The following is a 20,389-nucleotide window of genomic DNA, read 5'->3' on the forward strand; positions in this document are numbered from 1 at the left end:
TTAATGCCCCCTGTATACAGGAGCACATTCAGCGTTATATTACTGTACATATACACATGGCAGAACTGGGGGAAGGGGGGCACTATCTCCAGGAATGGAGGGGTTAATGCCCCCTGTATACATGAGCACATCCAGCGTTATATTACTGTACATATACACATGGCAGAACTGGGGGGAGGGGGCACTATCTCCAGGAATGGAGGGGTTAATGCCCCCTGTATACATGAGCATATCCAGCGTTATATTACTGTACATATACACATGGCAGAACTGGGGGAGGGGGGCACTATCTCCAGGAATGGAGGGGTTAATGTCCCCTGTATACATGAGCACATCCAGTGTTATATTACTGTACATATACACATGGCAGAACTGGGGGAGGGGGCACTATCTCCAGGAATGGAGGGGTTAATGTCCCCTGTATACATGAGCACATCCAGCGTTATATTACTGTACATATACACATGGCAGAACTGGGGGGAAGGGGGCACTATCTCTGGGAATGGAGGGGTTAATGTCCCCTGTATACATGAGCACATCCAGAGTTATATTACTGTACATATACACATGGCAGAACTGGGGGAAGGGGGGCACTATCTCCGGGAATGGAGGGGTTAATGTCCCCTGTATACATGAGCATATCCAGCGTTATATTACTGTACATATACACATGGCAGAACTGGGGGAAGGGGGCACTATCTCCGGGAATGGAGGGGTTAATGCCCCCTGTATACATGAGCACATCCAGTGTTATATTACTGTACATATACACATGGCAGAACTGGGGGGAGGGGGCACTATCTCCAGGAATGTAGGGGTTAATGCCCCCTGTATACATGAGCACATCCAGCGTTATATTACTGTACATATACACATGGCAGAACTGGGGGAAGGGGCACTATCTCCAGGAATGTAGGGGTTAATGCCCCCTGTATACATGAGCACATCCAGCGTTATATTACTGTACATATACTCATGGCAGAACTGGGGGAAGGGGCACTATCTCCAGGAATGTAGGGGTTAATGTCCCCTGTATACATGAACACATCCAGCGTTATATTACTGTACGTATACACATGGCAGAACTGGGGGAAGGGGGCACTATCTCCGGGAATGGAAGGGTTAATGTCCCCTGTATACATGAGCACATCCAGCGTTATATTACTGTACATATACACATGGCAGAACTGGGGGAAGGGGGGCACTATCTCCAGGAATGGAGGGGTTAATGTCCCCTGTATACATGAGCACATCCAGCGTTATATGACTGTACATATACACATGGCAGAACTGGGGGAGGGGGGCACTATCTCCGGGAATGGAGGGGTAAATGTCCCCTGTATACATGAGCACATCCAGCGTTATATTACTGTACATATACACATGGCAGAACTGGGGGAAGGGGGCACTATCTCCAGGAATGGAGGGGTTAATGTCCCCTGTATACATGAGCACATCCAGCGTTATATTACTGTACATATACACATGGCAGTACTGGGGGAGGGGGGGCACTATCTCCGGGAATGGAGGGGTTAATGCCCCCTGTATACAGGAGCACATCCAGCGTTATATTACTGTACATATACACATGGCAGAACTGGGGGAAGGGGGGCACTATCTCCAGGAATGGAGGGGTTAATGCCCCCTGTATACATGAGCACATCCAGCGTTATATTACTGTACATATACACATGGCAGAACTGGGGGGAGGGGGCACTATCTCCAGGAATGGAGGGGTTAATGCCCCCTGTATACATGAGCATATCCAGCGTTATATTACTGTACATATACACATGGCAGAACTGGGGGAGGGGGGCACTATCTCCAGGAATGGAGGGGTTAATGTCCCCTGTATACATGAGCACATCCAGTGTTATATTACTGTACATATACACATGGCAGAACTGGGGGAGGGGGCACTATCTCCAGGAATGGAGGGGTTAATGTCCCCTGTATACATGAGCACATCCAGCGTTATATTACTGTACATATACACATGGCAGAACTGGGGGGAAGGGGGCACTATCTCTGGGAATGGAGGGGTTAATGTCCCCTGTATACATGAGCACATCCAGAGTTATATTACTGTACATATACACATGGCAGAACTGGGGGAAGGGGGGCACTATCTCCGGGAATGGAGGGGTTAATGTCCCCTGTATACATGAGCACATCCAGCGTTATATTACTGTACATATACACATGGCAGAACTGGGGGAAGGGGGCACTATCTCCGGGAATGGAGGGGTTAATGCCCCCTGTATACATGAGCACATCCAGTGTTATATTACTGTACATATACACATGGCAGAACTGGGGGGAGGGGGCACTATCTCCAGGAATGTAGGGGTTAATGCCCCCTGTATACATGAGCACATCCAGCGTTATATTACTGTACATATACACATGGCAGAACTGGGGGAAGGGGCACTATCTCCAGGAATGTAGGGGTTAATGCCCCCTGTATACATGAGCACATCCAGCGTTATATTACTGTACATATACTCATGGCAGAACTGGGGGAAGGGGCACTATCTCCAGGAATGTAGGGGTTAATGTCCCCTGTATACATGAACACATCCAGCGTTATATTACTGTACATATACACATGGCAGAACTGGGGGAAGGGGGCACTATCTCCGGGAATGGAGGGGTTAATGCCCCCTGTATACATGAACACATCCAGCGTTATATTACTGTACATATACACATGACAGAACTGGGGGGAGGGGGCACTATCTCCGGGAATGGAGGGGTTAATGTCCCCTGTATACATGAACACATCCAGCGTTATATTACTGTACATATACACATGACAGAACTGGGGGGAGGGGGCACTATCTCCGGGAATGGAGGGGTTAATGTCCTCTGTATACATGAGCACATCCAGTGTTATATTACTGTACATATACACATGGCAGAACTGGGGGGGAGGGGGCACTATCTCCAGGAATGTAGGGGTTAATGCCCCCTGTATACATGAGCACATCCAGCGTTATATTACTGTACATATACACATGGCAGAACTGGGGGAAGGGGCACTATCTCCAGGAATGTAGGGGTTAATGTCCCCTGTATACATGAACACATCCAGCGTTATATTACTGTACATATACACATGGCAGAACTGGGGGAAGGGGGCACTATCTCCAGGAATGGAGGGGTTAATGTCCTCTGTATACATGAACACATCCAGCGTTATATTACTGTACATATACACATGGCAGAACTGGGGGAAGGGGGCACTATCTCCGGGAATGGAGGGTTTAATGTCCTCTGTATACATGAGCACATCCAGCGTTATATTACTGTACATATACACAGGGCAGAACTGGGGGGAGGGGGGCACTATCTCCAGGAATGGAGGGGTTAATGCCCCCTGTATACATGAGCACATCCAGTGTTATATTACTGTACATATACACATGGCAGAACTGGGGGGAGGGGGCACTATCTCCGGGAATGGAGGGGTTAATGCCCCCTGTATACATGAGCACATCCAGTGTTATATTACTGTACATATACACATGGCAGAACTGGGGGGAGGGGGCACTATCTCCAGGAATGTAGGGGTTAATGCCCCCTGTATACATGAGCACATCCAGCGTTATATTACTGTACATATACACATGGCAGAACTGGGGGGAGGGGGCACTATCTCCGGGAATGGAGGGGTTAATGCCCCCTGTATACATGAGCACATCCAGTGTTATATTACTGTACATATACACATGGCAGAACTGGGGGGAGGGGGCACTATCTCCAGGAATGTAGGGGTTAATGCCCCCTGTATACATGAGCACATCCAGCGTTATATTACTGTACATATACACATGGCAGAACTGGGGGAAGGGGCACTATCTCCAGGAATGGAGGGGTTAATGTCCCCTGTATACATGAACACATCCAGCGTTATATTACTGTACATATACACATGGCAGAACTGGGGGGAGGGGGCACTATCTCCGGGAATGGAGGGGTTAATGCCCCCTGTATACATGAGCACATCCAGCGTTATATTACTGTACATATACACATGGCAGAACTGGGGGAAGGGGGCACTATCTCCGGGAATGGAGGGGTTAATGCCCCCCACGCCCAGTAATGGGGGATCTCCACATACCTCCACCTGCAGAGCCGCCACCACATATATGGCTGTTCTGTGCGCACAGGACCTGTGATGAGGTCACAGGAGGGGAGGAGTCAGGGGTCACATGATCAGGGGCCTCAGTGGATGCAGGACTCTGCTGTGCTGGTTGTCATGGTGCTGGATGAGGTGAAGGTTATGTGTGGGGTCAGGAGGGGTTTACAGTGTGGATGTAGCAGAGCCGCGCGTGTAAGAGGTGTATGGAGCGGAGCCGCCCGTGTACGAGGTGTACGGTGCAGAGCCGCGCGTGTACGAGGTGTATGGAGCGGAGCCGCGCGTGTACGAGGTGTATGGAGCGGAGCCGCGTGTGTACGAGGTGTACGGTGCAGAGCCGCGTGTGTACGAGGTGTACGGTGCAGAGCCGCGTGTGTACGAGGTGTACGGAGCGGAGCCGCGCGTGAACGAGGTGTACGGAGCAGAGCCGCGCGTGAACGAGGTGTACGGAGCGGAGCCGCGCGTGAACGAGGTGTACGGAGCGGAGCCGCGCGTGAACGAGGTGTACGGAGCGGAGCCGCGCGTGTACGAGGTGTACGGAGCGGAGCCGCGCGTGTACGAGGTGTACGGAGCGGAGCCGCGCGTGTACGAGGTGTACGGAGCGGAGCCGCGCGTGTACGAGTTGTACGGAGCGGAGCCGCGCGTGTACGAGGTGTACGGAGCGGAGCCGAGTGTGTACAGGGTGTACGGAGTGGAGACGCATGTGTACAATGTGTACGGAGCGAGGGCTGCCTGAAAACCCTTTTAAAATTATGAACAAGGGCCGCATGATGGCCCGGTTGATATGGTGGAGGAGGAGGAGGACCAAAGAAAGAAGAAACCATGAACCGTATACCCTGCTTTGGGTGGGAATGGGTGCATGGGAATACACCAAAAAAAAAAAAAAAAAACATTTGAATTTGCTGTTGTGTTTTGCTGATGTTATTGGGTGGTATTGTGAAGTCTGGGCCAATTCGAGCCTTGTTCATTTTGATAAGAGTCAGCCTGTCAGCACATCCACCTGTCAACTGAAAATGCTATCAGTTATTATGCCCACGGTGGCACTAAAAACCTGCTCTGAGAAAAGGATAGTGGCAGGGCAGGCCAGGACCTCCAAAGTGTACAGGGACAGTTCATGCTATGTGTCCAGCTTGGATACCCAATACTTGTATAGTACAGAGGAATCACGGAGGATGCTGGTACGGTCGGCTAGGTACTCCTTCACCATCTTCCAAAACTTTTCCCTCCGTTGTTCCTGGTGTGTGTCTCCCACGTTTCTCCTCCTTGGTTGCTCAAGGATCTATGACCTCTGCTTCAGCGTTGTCAGATGGAAATGTTTGTACTATTTGATCGACTAGGGGCCTTCTGGTTTTGCACCCTTCTACTAGCCTTCTCCGCTACAAGAATGAGAGATGGAAAGTTCTCCTTGTAGCATAGGTCGAGAAAAGTGAACAACCAGTAAACATTGTTTGCTAAAATGCGTATAATGCGAGGGTCATGGGAAAGGCAGTGGGACATAAAGTCAGCCATGTGTGCCAGACTCCTAACAAGAAAGACTTCTTTGTCCCCACCAGGATGACGACTCTCCATATCCCCCCTCTCCTATTCAGTTCATCCAGGTTGAACGCACAGGACAAGAGGGACAGCTCCTATGCTTTCAACTGGGACATCCCCTGGTACTATCAGGAGGTGTTCAAGTTTGTCAGGGAACACCAAGTGGACGGACTCAAGCCCGACTTGTGGAAAGAAACCAAAGACCATCCATAAGCTTATCTGAGCCAAGGATCAAAGAAAGTCTATCGAGGACTCCCTGCTGCCACAGCCGAAATTGTGTGTAAAAATAATTCTTCTAGCAGGTTAACCAACAGGCACAAAGACCTTGCAATGATGGCCATTGAGGGGGGGGGGGGGTCTGCCCCTGAGAAATTTCATGCATGCCCGTGAACTGTGTAACACTAGGTACTGCGCGAAATGCCCTTTTGCTGAGGAATCATCCTTGCATCTCTTCTAGCATGTCTCGTTCACACAACCCCAGTTGGATGCCTTGGAAACAGCCTCAGAGTCTCGGTTCAAAGAAGCAAGCTAAAGCATACTTCAATGCTTTACGAACTATTTGCAGGTAAACAGGCCTGACGCCTTATGAACTGTGTTAAGGACGCTTTGCGGCTAGCCAGAATATGCCTAGTCATGAATTGGGAGATGTCCATCCAGGTCTGCCGCAGGCTGGTACACAGCCAGCTCAGGGACTATAACATCATGATCGGACCGGATGTCGATGAAGAAGAGGATTGATACTCCTCTCCTTCCACTTCTCCCCTCAATGTGTACTTTCTTCCTTCATCTCCACCTGGTCCACATGCTAAGCTTCTTCTTTAATTGTGAGCAGCAAGCTTTTGAATAGACACAGAACAAGGATGGTTACGCTGATTATGGCGTCATCACCGCTCACCATTTTGGTTGATTCCTCAAAGTTTTGGAGAACCTCACACATGTCAGACATCCATGCGCACTCGTCAGTTGTTATGTGCAGAAGCTGACCGGAATACCGATGGGCATGTTGTAGCTGGTATTCAACTACTGCACTCTGCACAAAGCCTTGCCAACATATGTGATGTGGAGTTCCAGCTCGTGGTCACGTCGCACACCAGTCAGTGAGTTGACACTTGCAAGCGATGCTGCAGGACTGCCAGACAAGAGGCTGCTTTAACTGATTTGGGGAAATGGGCACAAATGTGGCGTACCTTCACAAGTAGCTCAGGCAAATCTGGGTAGGTTTTCAGAAACCATTGAACCACTAAGTTGAGCACGTGGGCCAAGCATGGTACGTGTGCAAGCTTACTAAGCTTCAGAGCCGCCACTAGGTTACGGCCATTATCACAAACAACCATGCCTGGATGTAGGTTTAGCAGCGAAAGCCACAGTTCTGTCTGGTCTGCTATACCTTTCCACAACTTTGCAGCAGTGTGCGATATGTCGCCTAAACAAATAAGTTTCAGCAGAGTCTGTTGCCGCTTCATTGAGGAAGTGCCGCAGTGCTTCCAGCTTGCGACTGATATGGGCGACGTGCTTCAAGATGAGAATTTGGAGATGAAGGATGATGAGGATGAGGGGGTGCAGAGGTGGTGGTGGAAGAGGTGGAGGAAACCCTCATGGAACTAGGGCAAGCAATCCTCGGCATCGGTAGCGCGTGTGCCATCCCAGGGTCCGACTTGATCCCGGCCTCCACAAGGTTCACGCAGTGTGCCGTCAGGGAAATGTAGCATCCCTGGCCACAAGCACTTGTTGGTTGTTAAGTGGACCTTCCCAATGACTGCATTGGTCAGGATGGGTGATGCTATGGGACACATGGTGGTGTGAGGCGGGGACAGCACCCGAGGAAAAATAGTGGTGCCTGGGGACCGAGTACCGAGGGACAGCCGCCATGAGGTTGCAGAAAGTTCAGTGTCTATGTAGCGTCGGCGTCCCTGCCTCCTGCTAGGCAGGGACGCTGTTCCCTTCACCTCTCCGCTCCGTGCCCGGCGTCTTCCTCCCGCTCTGCTGGCAGCGCGCGCTGCTTCCCGGCCACGGTGCTTAGGGTGCACGCGCGCGCGCTCCCCCTCTCTTAGGACGACGTTCGCGGCCCCTTTAAGGAGTCCCCGGCCAATGGCCGGAGGACTTCACCATATATAAGGCACCTCCTCCAAAATGGAGGTGCCCGAGCAATGTTGTTGCAAAGCCTTCACTCTGCTTCAGCCGTCAGGTCCCGTTACCAGTTACCTGCCAGTCACCTGCCAGATTCCTGCTTGTTACCTGCCAGTCACCTGCCAGATTCCTGCTTGTTACCTGCCAGTCACCTGCCAGATTCCTACTTGATACCTGCCTGATATCCGCTTACCTGCTTGCAAGCCTGCGGTCCGACGGTCTGCCTTCCGACACCTGTCAGTCTGTCTATGGACCAGCCTACCCGCTCACCTGGGAGCGCTCACCTGCTACCTGCCTGCTAGCCTACCTGGAGGCTCTGCCGTCACTTGCCGTGAGCACCTGCCTGTCCAGAGACTCTTGCCCGCTCACCTGGGAGCGCTCACCTGCTACCTGCCTGCTAGCCTACCTGGAGGCTCTGCCGTCACTTGCCGTGACCACCTGCCCGTCCAGAGACTCTTGCCCGCTCAACTGGGAGCGTCCACCTGCTACCTGTCTGCTAGTCTACCTGGAGGCTCTGCCGTCACTTGCCGTGACCACCTGCCTGTCCAGAGACTCTTGCCCGCTCACCTGGGAGCATCCACCTGCTACCTGTCTGCTTGTCTACCTGAAGGTTCTGCCGTCACTTGCCGTGACCACCTGCCTGTCCAGAGACTCTCGCCCGCTCACCTGGGAGCGCTCACCAGCCACCTGCCTGCTGTCCTTCTGCCCAGAGACTGTCCCTGTCACTTGCCGTGACTACCTGCCCTTCTACCCAGAGACTGTCCCTGTCACTTGCCGTGACTACCTGCCCTTCTACCCAGAGACTGTCCCTGTCACTTGCTGTGACTACCTGCCCGTCTTCCCTGGGAGCCACCCGCTTCCTTACAAGGACCGCCCCCTTGTATAGTTGCTCAGAGGTTCCACCTCCCAGACCCGTTACAGTCTGCAAGCCTAAATGGCAACATTTCCAAGCCAAGCAGTCTGGAAATGTGCCTGTTTACTGTTTGGGCCTGTGGGTGGATGGATGGATATTTCCTCTGGCATTCCAAGGCCTGGGGTACAGACAGCTGAATGCTACCCTTGGACAAAGAATTGGACGCTGTTGCTGATAGTGCTTGTGAATGTGCAATGACTGGTGCAGGGCGAGAGGCATTCGTGGCTGCGTCCTGGACAGGGGGATTGGCAAGTATGTAGCACAGGGAAAGAGGCAGTGGTGTCACCCCCACACATTGATTGTGGACCAAGGCGTTCGGACCACCTAGTCGGGTGCTTTGATAACGTGCCTGAGCATGCTGCTGGTGGTTAGGATGGTGATGGTCAGGCCCCTGCTGATCTTGGTACGGCATAGGTTGCAAGTGACCGTTCTTTTATCGTTCGTACTCTCTTTAAAAAAGCGCCAGACTGAGGAACACCTAATAGGTGGCCCTCGCTAAAAATCTTTAGAGGATCATTTTGCGGCCTTCTCTTAAAATTTTTAGAGGGTAAACAGGTGGCCCTAGCTCCAAATATTTAGATGGTAAACAACCAGCCTTCGCTCAAAATCTTTAGAGGGTAAACAGGCGGACCTTGCTAAAAATATTGAGAGGGTAAACAAGCAGCCCTCGCTCAAAATCAGTCGGAGGGTAAACAGTCGGAACTCACACCAAACTTTAAGAGGTTCATCATGCAGCCCTCGCTCTTAATTTTTCCAGAGTGTGTATGATGCCTTCCTTCATAACTTTTACAGGTTGTGTAAGAGGCCTACTTCTACAACTCTCTTACATATATACTGTATATGTAAACCTCCCAGGGTTTTTCAGCCATTGTTCTTACTACATAGGCTTTATGAGTCTAGGATTTCCACTACCTAACAATTTTAACAGAATGCACATAAGACCCTCCTTTATGTCTAATACAGGGTGTATCGGAGTCCTTCCTTCTCATTTTAGTAGTTCTTTCATTGTCCGCATAGGTTTTGTGAGTTTCAGAGTCCCTCCTTCTTATATTAAACAGGATGTGTCTGACCATGTCACATATACCACATGCCCAGATAAGGTAGTAAAATGTTGAAATTCCATTTACCGGTGACTACTGGTGGGTGTAGTTTTATTTCCCCTTCTTCTATGTCATCTACTGTAGTCATAGGCGACGGGTAAATACGGTGAGAGATGGCCCGGCTATTAAGGCTATGTTCACACGTTGTGTTTTTGCAGCATTTTTTCATGAATTTAATGCAAGTTAAAAGCTGCTTTTTACAGTGTCAGCAAAAGCTATGAGATTTTAGAAATCTCATGCACAAGATTGATTTTTTGTTTTCCAGACTGACATGGTCAACATTTTTCGAAAAAAATCAGCATGTTAATTCTTTGTGTTTTTTCACCACTGAAAGCAACGAGAAGGTGCAAAAATGCAGTAAGAACGCTACATAACCTGAGGGCTGGAGGGAGCAGTTTTTTTTTTTTCTTTTTTAATTTTGCCTTATATACAAGTCATTATACAGGAAAGAATGTTTCCTAAATTTTTTTCCTATCAAATCTATTTTAACTTCGGTTTTGAATTTTTTATTGTCACTCTGTAAAAGTGGCGTAATACTGGGACAACACTGTTCCCAGCAGCGGCAGGGGAGTCAAAGATGCGTCCAGGCATCTTCCCCAAGCTGTTTCCATTCCATTTGAGTGCTGTTTTCATGCATTTCAGCAATTTTCCTGCCCTGCCAGCCCTCCGGGTAGGGTCTGCTGGAAAAATGCTCGCGTCTCCCATTGATTTCCATTATACTCGTTACTCGAGCCCGTCCAAGGTGCTCGATTCGAGTACCGAGCACTCAAGCATTTTAGTGCTTGCTTATCACTATAGTTCTTATATTCTTGAAGGTAGGAGACAATTAAGTGATGGAGAACTATATGAAAAAGTTAATAGGGATCCAAAAGTTTGAATTTTTGAATATATTGTGCAAATTGCCTATTCAGAGAAAAAGAGGACTTGAACTCTATAGCGCCATCTATTAGAAGCAGCAATCCTACAGGTCACAATCAACCCTTTAACGAATCGTGCAATATGACTTAGGATAAAAGCCGAATCAGAATCTCAATTTGCAGACACGGTATTTCGGGCTGTTGGCCCTCGTCGGTGCAAAGTATGAGAACTGATTTGGCTAGATGAGAGGCTCTGGACTGAGGTCTAAGGGGTAACATGGAGAGTGACATACCGGCTCCGGCATGTCAAGGTAAGGAGGCTTATTCGCCATGCAATGCTCCTCTGGGAAATTTAATATGCAAATTGCCTCTTCAGAGAGGACTTGAACTCTATAGCGAAAACAATTCTGTCTGAAGCTATGAATAATAGCATTATTGATAAGGATTTAAATGATTACCTTTTAATGGAACACCCAACTACCTCTGTTCTGTACAAATTGCCCAAAATACATAAGTTTTTCATTAATCCAACAGAGCTGCCCATACTTTCTGGTGTCAATTCTTTAACAAGCAGGATTGGAACCTATTTAGATAAAATACTAAACACACTGGCCAGAAACTCTTTGTCTCACAATTGAGATACTTCTGATTATTTATGAAAATTAATCAGCATTTTATAAGTAAGCTATTGGATTTTGTTTTACATCATAAGTATTTTTCGTTTGGTGATGATTTCTATATACAGCGATGTGGAACCGTGATGGGGGCCAATATAGCGTCCGCACACGCAAATATTGTTATGGCAACATTGGAGAAGGACCTTTTCTATGTGTCCCACCACTCCAGGCATGTATTGGAGTGGTGGAGATACATAAACGATGTCTTCCTCCTTTGGACAGGCACACAAGTGGATTTACATAATTTTCAAACATACCTGAATCAAACTGATATTACTATCAAATTCACATCGGTCAGTTCCAGACCCTAGATTTCCTTATCTAGCCAAAAACTCACCACTTCTCTTTATTTTAAATCAACGTATTGTAATGACTTTTTGAAATATAACAACCACCAATTGAAACCCCTTTAATGCTCCTAACATAAATAAAACTATGAGAAATAGTATCACAATTTTTTTTTTACATCCAGTTACCTTTTTAGATCTATGACTCCAGAGACAACATCACTTTATTTTCATCTTCATCTTGTCCAGGCGCCATGATTAGTTTTCTTATCAACAGCTCGTCTCTGCAGACTTCCATCTTCTCCAGTCTTCTGCAGCATATCCCCACACGATGCCCTTAAAGGGAATCTGTTACCCCCTAGGATATATGAGACCTCTACTATCGGCATACAGGTTATAGAACAGTAAATCTATATATACCTGTATGGCCCACAGTAGAGGTTTGATTGCAGAGAAAAGTGTTTTTATCCACTCTATTTCCCACAGGCTTGGCGTCCCCCAGCCGCCAAGAAATCCCTGCCTAACTGTTTATTATTCCCCAAAATCCCCGCCTATATGCTTAGTTACCATATTTCCGGCTCCCCTGCACGTCACAGGGTCCTGTGACGTGCATTGTGCTCACTGACTCCCCGGGCATGCGCAAAGCGCCATTCACATAGAGCGCGCTCTTCTTCATCCCAGCCCTGTCTCTCCATGCACTGCGCCACAGGGTTCTATTGTGCAGGCGCCGGGAAGTGACAGTGACTCCCCGGAGACTGCGCAATAAAACCCTGTGGCGCAGTGCATGGAGAGACGGCCAAGATGAAGCATGCGCGCTCTATGTGAGCTGCGCTTTGCACATACCCGGGAAGTCAGGGAGCACAGTGCACGTCACAGGGCCCTGTGACATGCAGGAGAGGGGGGAATATAGTAACTAAGCATATTTCGGGGAATAATAAACAGTTAGGCGGGGATTTCTTGGCGTCCCCCGGACGCCAAGCCTGTGGAAAGCAGAGTGGATAAAAACACTTTTCTCTGCAATCAAACCTCTACTATGGGCCATACAGGTATGTATAGATTTACTTTTCTATGACCTGTATGCCCATAGTAGAGGTCTGATATCTCCAAGGGGGTGACAGATTCCCTTTAAAGATAGCAGTGTCATTATAATGCTCCTGAATTAAAATATCAGCCCTACGCTGAACCCTTGAATAAATAATTGCCCTCACTATTTTCCCTGCACAAAATATTACCCACACACTGTCCCTCTTATGGTACATGCACTCAACTCTGCCCTCTCCTTACCATGCTCAGCACCCTCTTCACATTGTCCCTCTTATTGTACAAGCTCTCTTCACTGCCCTCTCCATACTGGGCCCCCTCTTTACACTGTCCTCTCACACTGTGTCCTCCCTTAAGGGCCCAGATTCTATACTGTGCCCCCTCATCACACTCCCCCTCCTTGGCTTACTGTCCCCTTCTGGCTGTGCCCTTACACTGTCCCCCCATGCTGCCTCCCCACACTACTCAGTCTTTATTCTGTGCCCACTCACACTTTTCTACCCCCATACTGTCTCTGCACACTATTCCCCTCAACAGTCTACTCACAAATCCCCCCGACTCTCCATACTGTGTCTGCATCAATCCCCCCTTCACTCCCCCTACTGCATTCGCACCCATAATCCATATTCCCCCACTCATCATACTGTCTACACCCATCTCTCCCAATAACCATACTGTGAAAATGCACCCATCTCCCAATACTGTTTCCTCGTACATACCCCCGAATCTCCCCACTTGCCCCACAAACTGTGGCTTCATATCACTGCTGCTCTCCATATTGTGTGTGCACCTGTCCCTCCCTTGCTCCCAAAACTTGTGTCCTCAAATCTTGTTCCCACCACAGAATAAATATCCCGCACTCCGGTACATTTAATCTTCAGTGTCTTCAGCTCTGGAGCACTTCCCACCAATGCTCTTCTGTCTTCTGGGCGCCGGAGAGTGACGTCAGCAGCGTGATCACATGACCTGATCATGTTGCTGATGTTGCCTTGACCTGGCGGTCAGAGCTTCAATTGTACTCGCATCTGCAAGACGTGAGTACAATTGATCACTGGGAGGCGGCGTGCTGCACATTCTGTGAGCGGGAGAGAACGGCAAAATCCCAGTCCGGGGGGGGGTTGGCAGAATGCAGCCGCCAGAGAAGGCACTTCAGACAACTGCATTAGGCTGCCTGACTGCGTCCCCCTGTTAGCTGGGCCTGGGGCAGATGACCCAGCTGGCACCCCTCCCTAGATACGCCTCTTAGTATACCATTAGGAAAAAAAGATTGGATTTTCTGGTATCTAAATATTTTATAGAGGTGGGACATCCAAGAAAACATATTGACATTAGGGATTAAAGACTTGGCCTCTCCTCAAAGAAGGGGCGAGGATAGGGTAAAAGTATTAAAAAGGAAGGCACTTGAGTGGATTGATAAATTAAATACCCTCAAACCAAGTGGTTTAAATGTGTAATTTAAAGTGACTACTATAGTGGAAATGAACTGAAAAGAAAATGAGTCCTCTTCTACTAATTTAGTGGTATTTGTACAAAGTGTTTTTAAGGAATAATAATGAATTTGAAGCAACATTTTATTTTATTTTTTATTTTATAGATCATATTATGCACAATACTAAGTGGAGAAGACGACACAGATATTGTTCATTCTATAAACTACAAAAAGTCTATTTTTAACTTATGGTCTAATTTTTTTGCAGAATCTGACATACAATGGGTTACCTTGCGGTCATATGTTATCTATGGAAAGGGAACTATTATTTTCCATTATTGCTTTCTCTAAGGGTGAGGTCATTATTAATTAACCCGATACACTATCTAGAGTGCAGAAAGAGGGCACGACCTGGTAAAATCATGACTGACTTTATATCCCGAATTTTTATCTCGAAATAGGGAAACCCATGGATTAATACGAGGAAAATGGTTGTTCGTCTTGTAAGCCGAAGGTAGCGTACCCGGGAGGGGGGGAGAGGGGGTCGGCGGCGATGGAGCAGGGTCACTGCTTCAGGATGTTGGTGTCGGCAGGATTGGGGCAGGCCCCAGGCTGGGTGGAGGGGCTGTCTCGGCGCTTTGAGACTGCGGGCCCTGGGCTTTCCTAAGATGTCAACGCCGAGTGGAGTCCCCTTCCCATTGATTTACTTGCCATGGGCTTAAAGAAAATGGCCAGCGGAGGCGGCACATGCCAATGGGGAGAGGCAGAGCGCGCGGTGGATGCCGGGTGTGACGCTGGGGGGGTAACCCCGTCCACAGCCTGGCATCCACCTGGAACCAGGAGGATCGTGACCCCCGGCTGCTGCCAGCAGTTGTCGTGACATCAACAAATGTCAGAGCCGGCTGCAGCTGTGGGTCACGTGAGGCCTGTGGGCGGCCACAGATAGCGCCACTCATAGGCATTATCAACAGCAGAAGGTATTTACAAAAAGTCTTAGGGACCTGGGGGGGATACATGGGGTGGTAATCTAAAGTACTGCACAACCCTTTTAACAAGTTGTGCAATATGACAGGATAAAAGCCAAATCAGAATCTCAATTTGCAGACACAGGGTTTCGGGCTGTTGGCCCTCATCAGTGCAATAATAGATAAATGGATAGATCTATGAATTAACACATGTGGAATTATATACTTAACAAAAAAGTGTGAAAGAACTGAAAATATGTCTTATATTATAGGTTCTTCAAAGTAGCCACCTTTTGCTTTGATGACTCCTTTGCACACTCTTGGCATTCTCTTGATGAGCTTCAAGAGGTAGTCACCGGAAATGGTCTTCCAACAATCTTGAAGGAGTTCCCAGAGATGCTTAGCACTTGTTGGCCCTTTTGCCTTCACTCTGCGGTCCAGCTCACCCCAAACCATCTGGACTGGGTTCAGGTCTGGTGACTGTGGAGGCCAGGTCATCTGGCGTAGCACCCCATCACTCTCCTTCTTGGTCAAATAGCCCTTACACAGCCTGGAGGTGTGTTTGGGGTCATTGTCCTGTTGAAAAATAAATGCTGGTCCAACTAAACGCAAACCGGATGGAATAGCATACCGCTGCAAGATGCTGTGGTAGCCATGCTGGTTCAGTATGCCTTCAATTTTGAATAATTCCCCAACAGAGTCACCAGCAAACACCCCCACACCATCACACCTCCTCCATGCTTCACGGTGGGAACCAGGCATGTGAGTCCATCCGTTCACCTATTCTGTGTCGCACAAAGACACGGTGGTTGGAACCAAAGATCTCAAATTTGGACTCATCAGACCAAAGCACAGATATCCACTGGTCTAATGTCCATTCCTTGTGTTCTTTAGCCCAAACAAGTCTCTTCTGCTTGTTGCCTGTCCTTAGCAGTGGTTTCCTAGCAGCTATTTTACCATGAAGACCTGCTGCACAAAGTCTCCTCTTAACAGTTGTTGAAGAGATGTGTCTGCTGCTAGAACTCTGTGTGGCATTGACCTGGTCTCTAATCTGAGCTGCTGTTAACCTGCGATTTCTGAGGCTGGTGACTCGGATAAACTTATCCTCAGAAGCAGCAGTGACTCTTGGTCTTCCTTTCCTGGGGCGGTCCTCATGTGAGCTAGTTTCTTTGTAGCGCTTGATGGTTTTTGCAACTGCACTTGGGGACACTTTCAAAGTTTGCCCAATTTTTCGGACTGACTGACCTTCATTTCTTAAAGTAATGATGGTCTCTCGTTTGTCTTTACTTAGCTGCTTTTTTCTTGCCATAATACAAATTCTAACAGTCTATTCAGTAGGACTATGAGCTGTGTATCCACCAGACTTCTGCACAACACAACTGATGGTCACAACCCCATTTATAAGGCAAGAAATCCCACTTATTAAACCTGACAGGGCACACCTGTGAAGTGAAAACCATTTCCGGTGACTACCTCTTGAAACTCATCAAGAGAATGCCAAGAGTGTGCAAAGCAGTCATGAAAGCAAAAGGTGGCTACTTTGAAGAACCTAGAATATAAGACATATTTTCAGTTGTTTCACACTTTTTTGTTAAGTATATAATTCCACTTGTGTTAATTCGTAGTTTTGACGCCTTCAGTGTGAATGTACAATTTTCATAGTCATGAAAATACAGAAAAATCTTTAAATGAGAAGGTGTGTCCAAACTTTTGGTCTGTACTGTATGTACTAAAAGTCATTCATTATAGATTTTGCTGCATTGTTGGCACAGTGGGGATGAACATGTTATTTATAACTTTTTTAATGATTATTCGGTGGTTTTCATCAGTGAGCCAAGGCGGTGTCCTTACTCTTCTGCGCACTCCTGTGCTAGTCCTCTAGACACGGTGGGCGGCGCATGCACAGATTGAGAATCAGTTGTGACAGAGTCACTGCTCTGATATACGAGGGGAGGTATGTGTCACTCAGGTTGCTCTCCTGTGTGAACTGAAACCTACTGAATTTCTGTCAGCATGTTATATGCTGCGGGTTAACTCTCTTAAAAGGGTGTGGTTTTATGGGAATGGCAAAGAGGGTGGGAAGCCATTCCCCTACCTCCCCTCAGGGTGTGGTGTGGCTGAGCAGGGTTGAATACTCAGTCAGTAGTTTGTTCTGTGTAGTGTGTGGTCTGGAGTGGGAAGTCTCTCGGCTGTGTTGGGCTGAAGCCAGAGAGGACTGGTGTTGCTGAGACTTCACTTTGCTACCTGGAGCATGCCGCCTTGCTTGCTAATAGACTCTGTTGTACTTTCTCTTTTGTTTTCCCATTAACCCCAAGAGGGCCTGTTTATGTTTTATGGGACGCTGCTGGAGTTTATGCAAGTCGCTTTATTACACAGTATAGACCAGGGGTCTCAAACTCAGCTGGGTATATGGGCGGCACACAGAAAAACATTTAATTTGGGGGGCTGCATTATTTGCATGATAAAGTGACATCCAGGTCCCCATATTGCAGACATGTCCCCCATCCAGGTCCCCATATTGAAGACATGTTCCCCATCCATATCCCCCATATTGCAGACATGGTCCCCATATTGCAGACATGTCCCCCATCCAGGTCCCCATTTTGCAGACATGTCCCCCATCCAGGTCCCCATGTTGCAGACATGTCCCCCATCCAGGTCCCCATGTTGCAGACATGTCCCCCATCCTGGTCCCCATGTTGCAGACATGTCCCCCATCCAGGTCCCCCATATTGCAGACATGTCCCCCATCCAGGTCCCCCATATTGCAGACATGTCCCCCATCCAGGTCCTCATGTTGCAGACATGTCCCCCATCCAGATCCCCTGTTGCAGACATGTCCCCCATCCAGGTTCCCCCCCCCCCCCTTACAGCGCACAGGTCCCCTGTGCTGTATTTCACATAGATATGGCAGAGAAAAAAAAAAAGATTCTCACCTGTCCTCCATTCCCTCGGGGTCCTTTCTACCCCGTAACGATCGCGGCTCGCTCCAGCAGCTGCGGACATCAGCTCTGTAGTGCAGTGTATTGCCATGCAGAGACCGGCTCTCTGCACAGCAATACCAGTGCCAGCCGCCGGCCTATCAGAGGCCAGCAGCTGATATCTGCGCAAGGCAATGACACCATATGCCGCTGCGCTGGGAAGCAGATGTCAGCTGCTGGCCTCTGATAGGCCGGCGGCTGGCACTGGTATTGCTGTGCAGAGAGCCGGTCTCTGCGCGGCAATACACTGCACTACAGCGCTGATGTCCACGGCTGCCGGAGAGAGCCGCGATCGTTACGGGGTCTATGTGCCTGCGGGCCGCATGAGGCAGCCAGAGGGGCCCCATGCGGCGCGCGGGCAGCGTGTTTGAGACCCCTGGTGTAGACTTGCAAATGCAACTGCGAATGCGCCGCCAACGCTATTTTGCTGGAGACTTAATGTTTTTGGGACACAATAGAAAGTTCTGCTCAGGTGCACTAATTAAAAAGGAGGCAGGTCACTAAGGGATCAGTAACCTGTCATTTAAACAGGAAGCAGCCGGGGGGGGGGGGCAGAGAAACAAGAAAAGAGACCGCCCATAGTCTCGCCCCGATGCATGATTACAGCAAATCTTTCAACATTAATTACACAAGAACCACAAAATGGATTTCTTCACTGGAGGTATCATTTAAATCAGTATTACAGCACTAATATAGCAATCACTATAGTTTACATAGCAAAATCCTGCTGACAGGTTCTCTTTAAGGCCATGAATATGGGGTCTCCCCTGTTTAAATGTAGTCATGGTCAACAAGATTTGATTCCCTAGAAATGCATTTTCTGCTTTCTAATCCTGAAAATGGCTTCTCTCCTGTGTGACTTAGCACAACATGGTTTTTAGTTAAAACGCTTCCCAAATTCTGCGCATCAGATCGGCTTATACCATGTATGAATTGCTGATGAGTAATAAGATTTGACTTCCGTTTAAAATATTTCTCACATTCCAAACAGGAATAAGGTTTCTCCCCTGTATGAGATTTTTGATGGCGAATAAGATTTGATCTCTGAGAAAAACATTTCCCACATTCTGTGCATAAGAATGGCTTCTCCCCTGTGTGAATTCTCTGATGGGTTACAAGATCTGACTTCCGTGTAAAACATTTCTTACATTCTGAACATGAAAATGGCTTCACCCCTTTGTGACTTCCCTCATGTCTGATGACATTAGAGCAATTGTTAAAATATGATCCACATGTAGAACATGAATAAGGCTTCTCCTTGTGAATTTGATCATGTCTAACACGTTTTGAATCAGTTGTAAAACATTTCCCACATTCTGAGCATGGATGTGGCTTCTCTCCTGTGTGACATCTCAGATGCCTAACAAGATGTGTTTTCCGAGAAAAACATTTCCCACATTCTGTGCATATGAACGGCCTCTCCCCTGTGTGAATTCTCTGATGAATTATAAGATCTGACTTCCGTGTAAAACATTTCTCACATTCTGAACATGAAAATGGCTTCACTCCTGTGTGATTTCTCTCATGTATAATGAAACCCCAGTAATCCTTAAAATATGCTCCACATGTAGAACATGAATAAGGCTTCTCCAACGTGTGCATTCTCTTATGTATAAGAAGTTTTGACTTAGTCGTAAAACCTTTCCTACATTCTAAACATAGAAATGGCTTCACTCCTGTGTGACATCTCTCATGTCTATTGAGATTCCAATAACGGCTAAAACACAGTCCACAAATAGAACATGAAAAAGGCTTCCCCACCTTGTGAATCCTCTCATGTATACCAAGTTTTGATTTAGTTGTAAAACATTTCCCACAATCTGAACATGAAAATTCCTTTGCTTTTGTGTGACTTTTCTCAGGTTTAACAAGATTTAATGTATCTTCATAACACTTTCCACCTTGTAAACATGGATTCTCCTCTTTGGGAGATCTCTCATGTTCAACATCCTTTCTGTTATTTTTCTGTAATGAATCAGGAGACATGATCTGTTGAAAAGGGTCAGATGATAGATCTTTGCTCTGAAGGGCTGATGGTAGATCTGGGATACTGACTTGCTCTTCATATGCAACTTCTGTGATATCATGATCAAATAACTCAACTTCAGAAGATCTCACATGTCTCTTTGGGTTTCTGATATAATCACCTGCTTGGAATAAAATGTATTTTATTATTGTATAACAATTATAAAATAATATTGCTCATGGGTAACACTTCTTTAAAACAATATGTGATAAGCCCAGACCTCTGATAAATCACTGTGTTTTGTCATGTAGTGTTATTAATTGTGTTATTAAGGCATTTACTAACAATCATAGACCACAACTTTCCATTTCT

At 47.6% G+C, this 20,389-nt stretch overlaps 2 protein-coding genes across 2 annotated transcripts in view; both read right to left on the minus strand.

Moving 5' to 3' along the window:
* Window positions 1–4,184, minus strand: part of LOC141270646 (uncharacterized) — a 264,404-nt gene extending 260,220 nt beyond the window's left edge. Inside the window, exon 1 of the mRNA XM_073680732.1 lies at window positions 4,124–4,184. The gene's annotated coding sequence lies outside the window, so the exon portion shown is untranslated. The remainder of the gene's footprint in view (window positions 1–4,123) is intronic.
* Window positions 4,185–18,694: 14,510 nt separating this feature from the next.
* Window positions 18,695–20,389, minus strand: part of LOC141270637 (uncharacterized) — a 31,644-nt gene continuing 29,949 nt past the window's right edge. The window contains exon 7 of the mRNA XM_073680718.1: window positions 18,695–20,198. Coding sequence (XP_073536819.1) covers window positions 18,823–20,198 — 1,376 coding nt within the window. The 3' untranslated portion in view covers window positions 18,695–18,822. The remainder of the gene's footprint in view (window positions 20,199–20,389) is intronic.

Source organism: Phyllobates terribilis, unplaced genomic scaffold (genome assembly GCF_046119375.1).
Source record: "Phyllobates terribilis strain yellow unplaced genomic scaffold, ASM4611937v1 Scaffold_5__5_contigs__length_657084704, whole genome shotgun sequence".
Classification (NCBI taxonomy): domain Eukaryota; kingdom Metazoa; phylum Chordata; class Amphibia; order Anura; family Dendrobatidae; genus Phyllobates; species Phyllobates terribilis.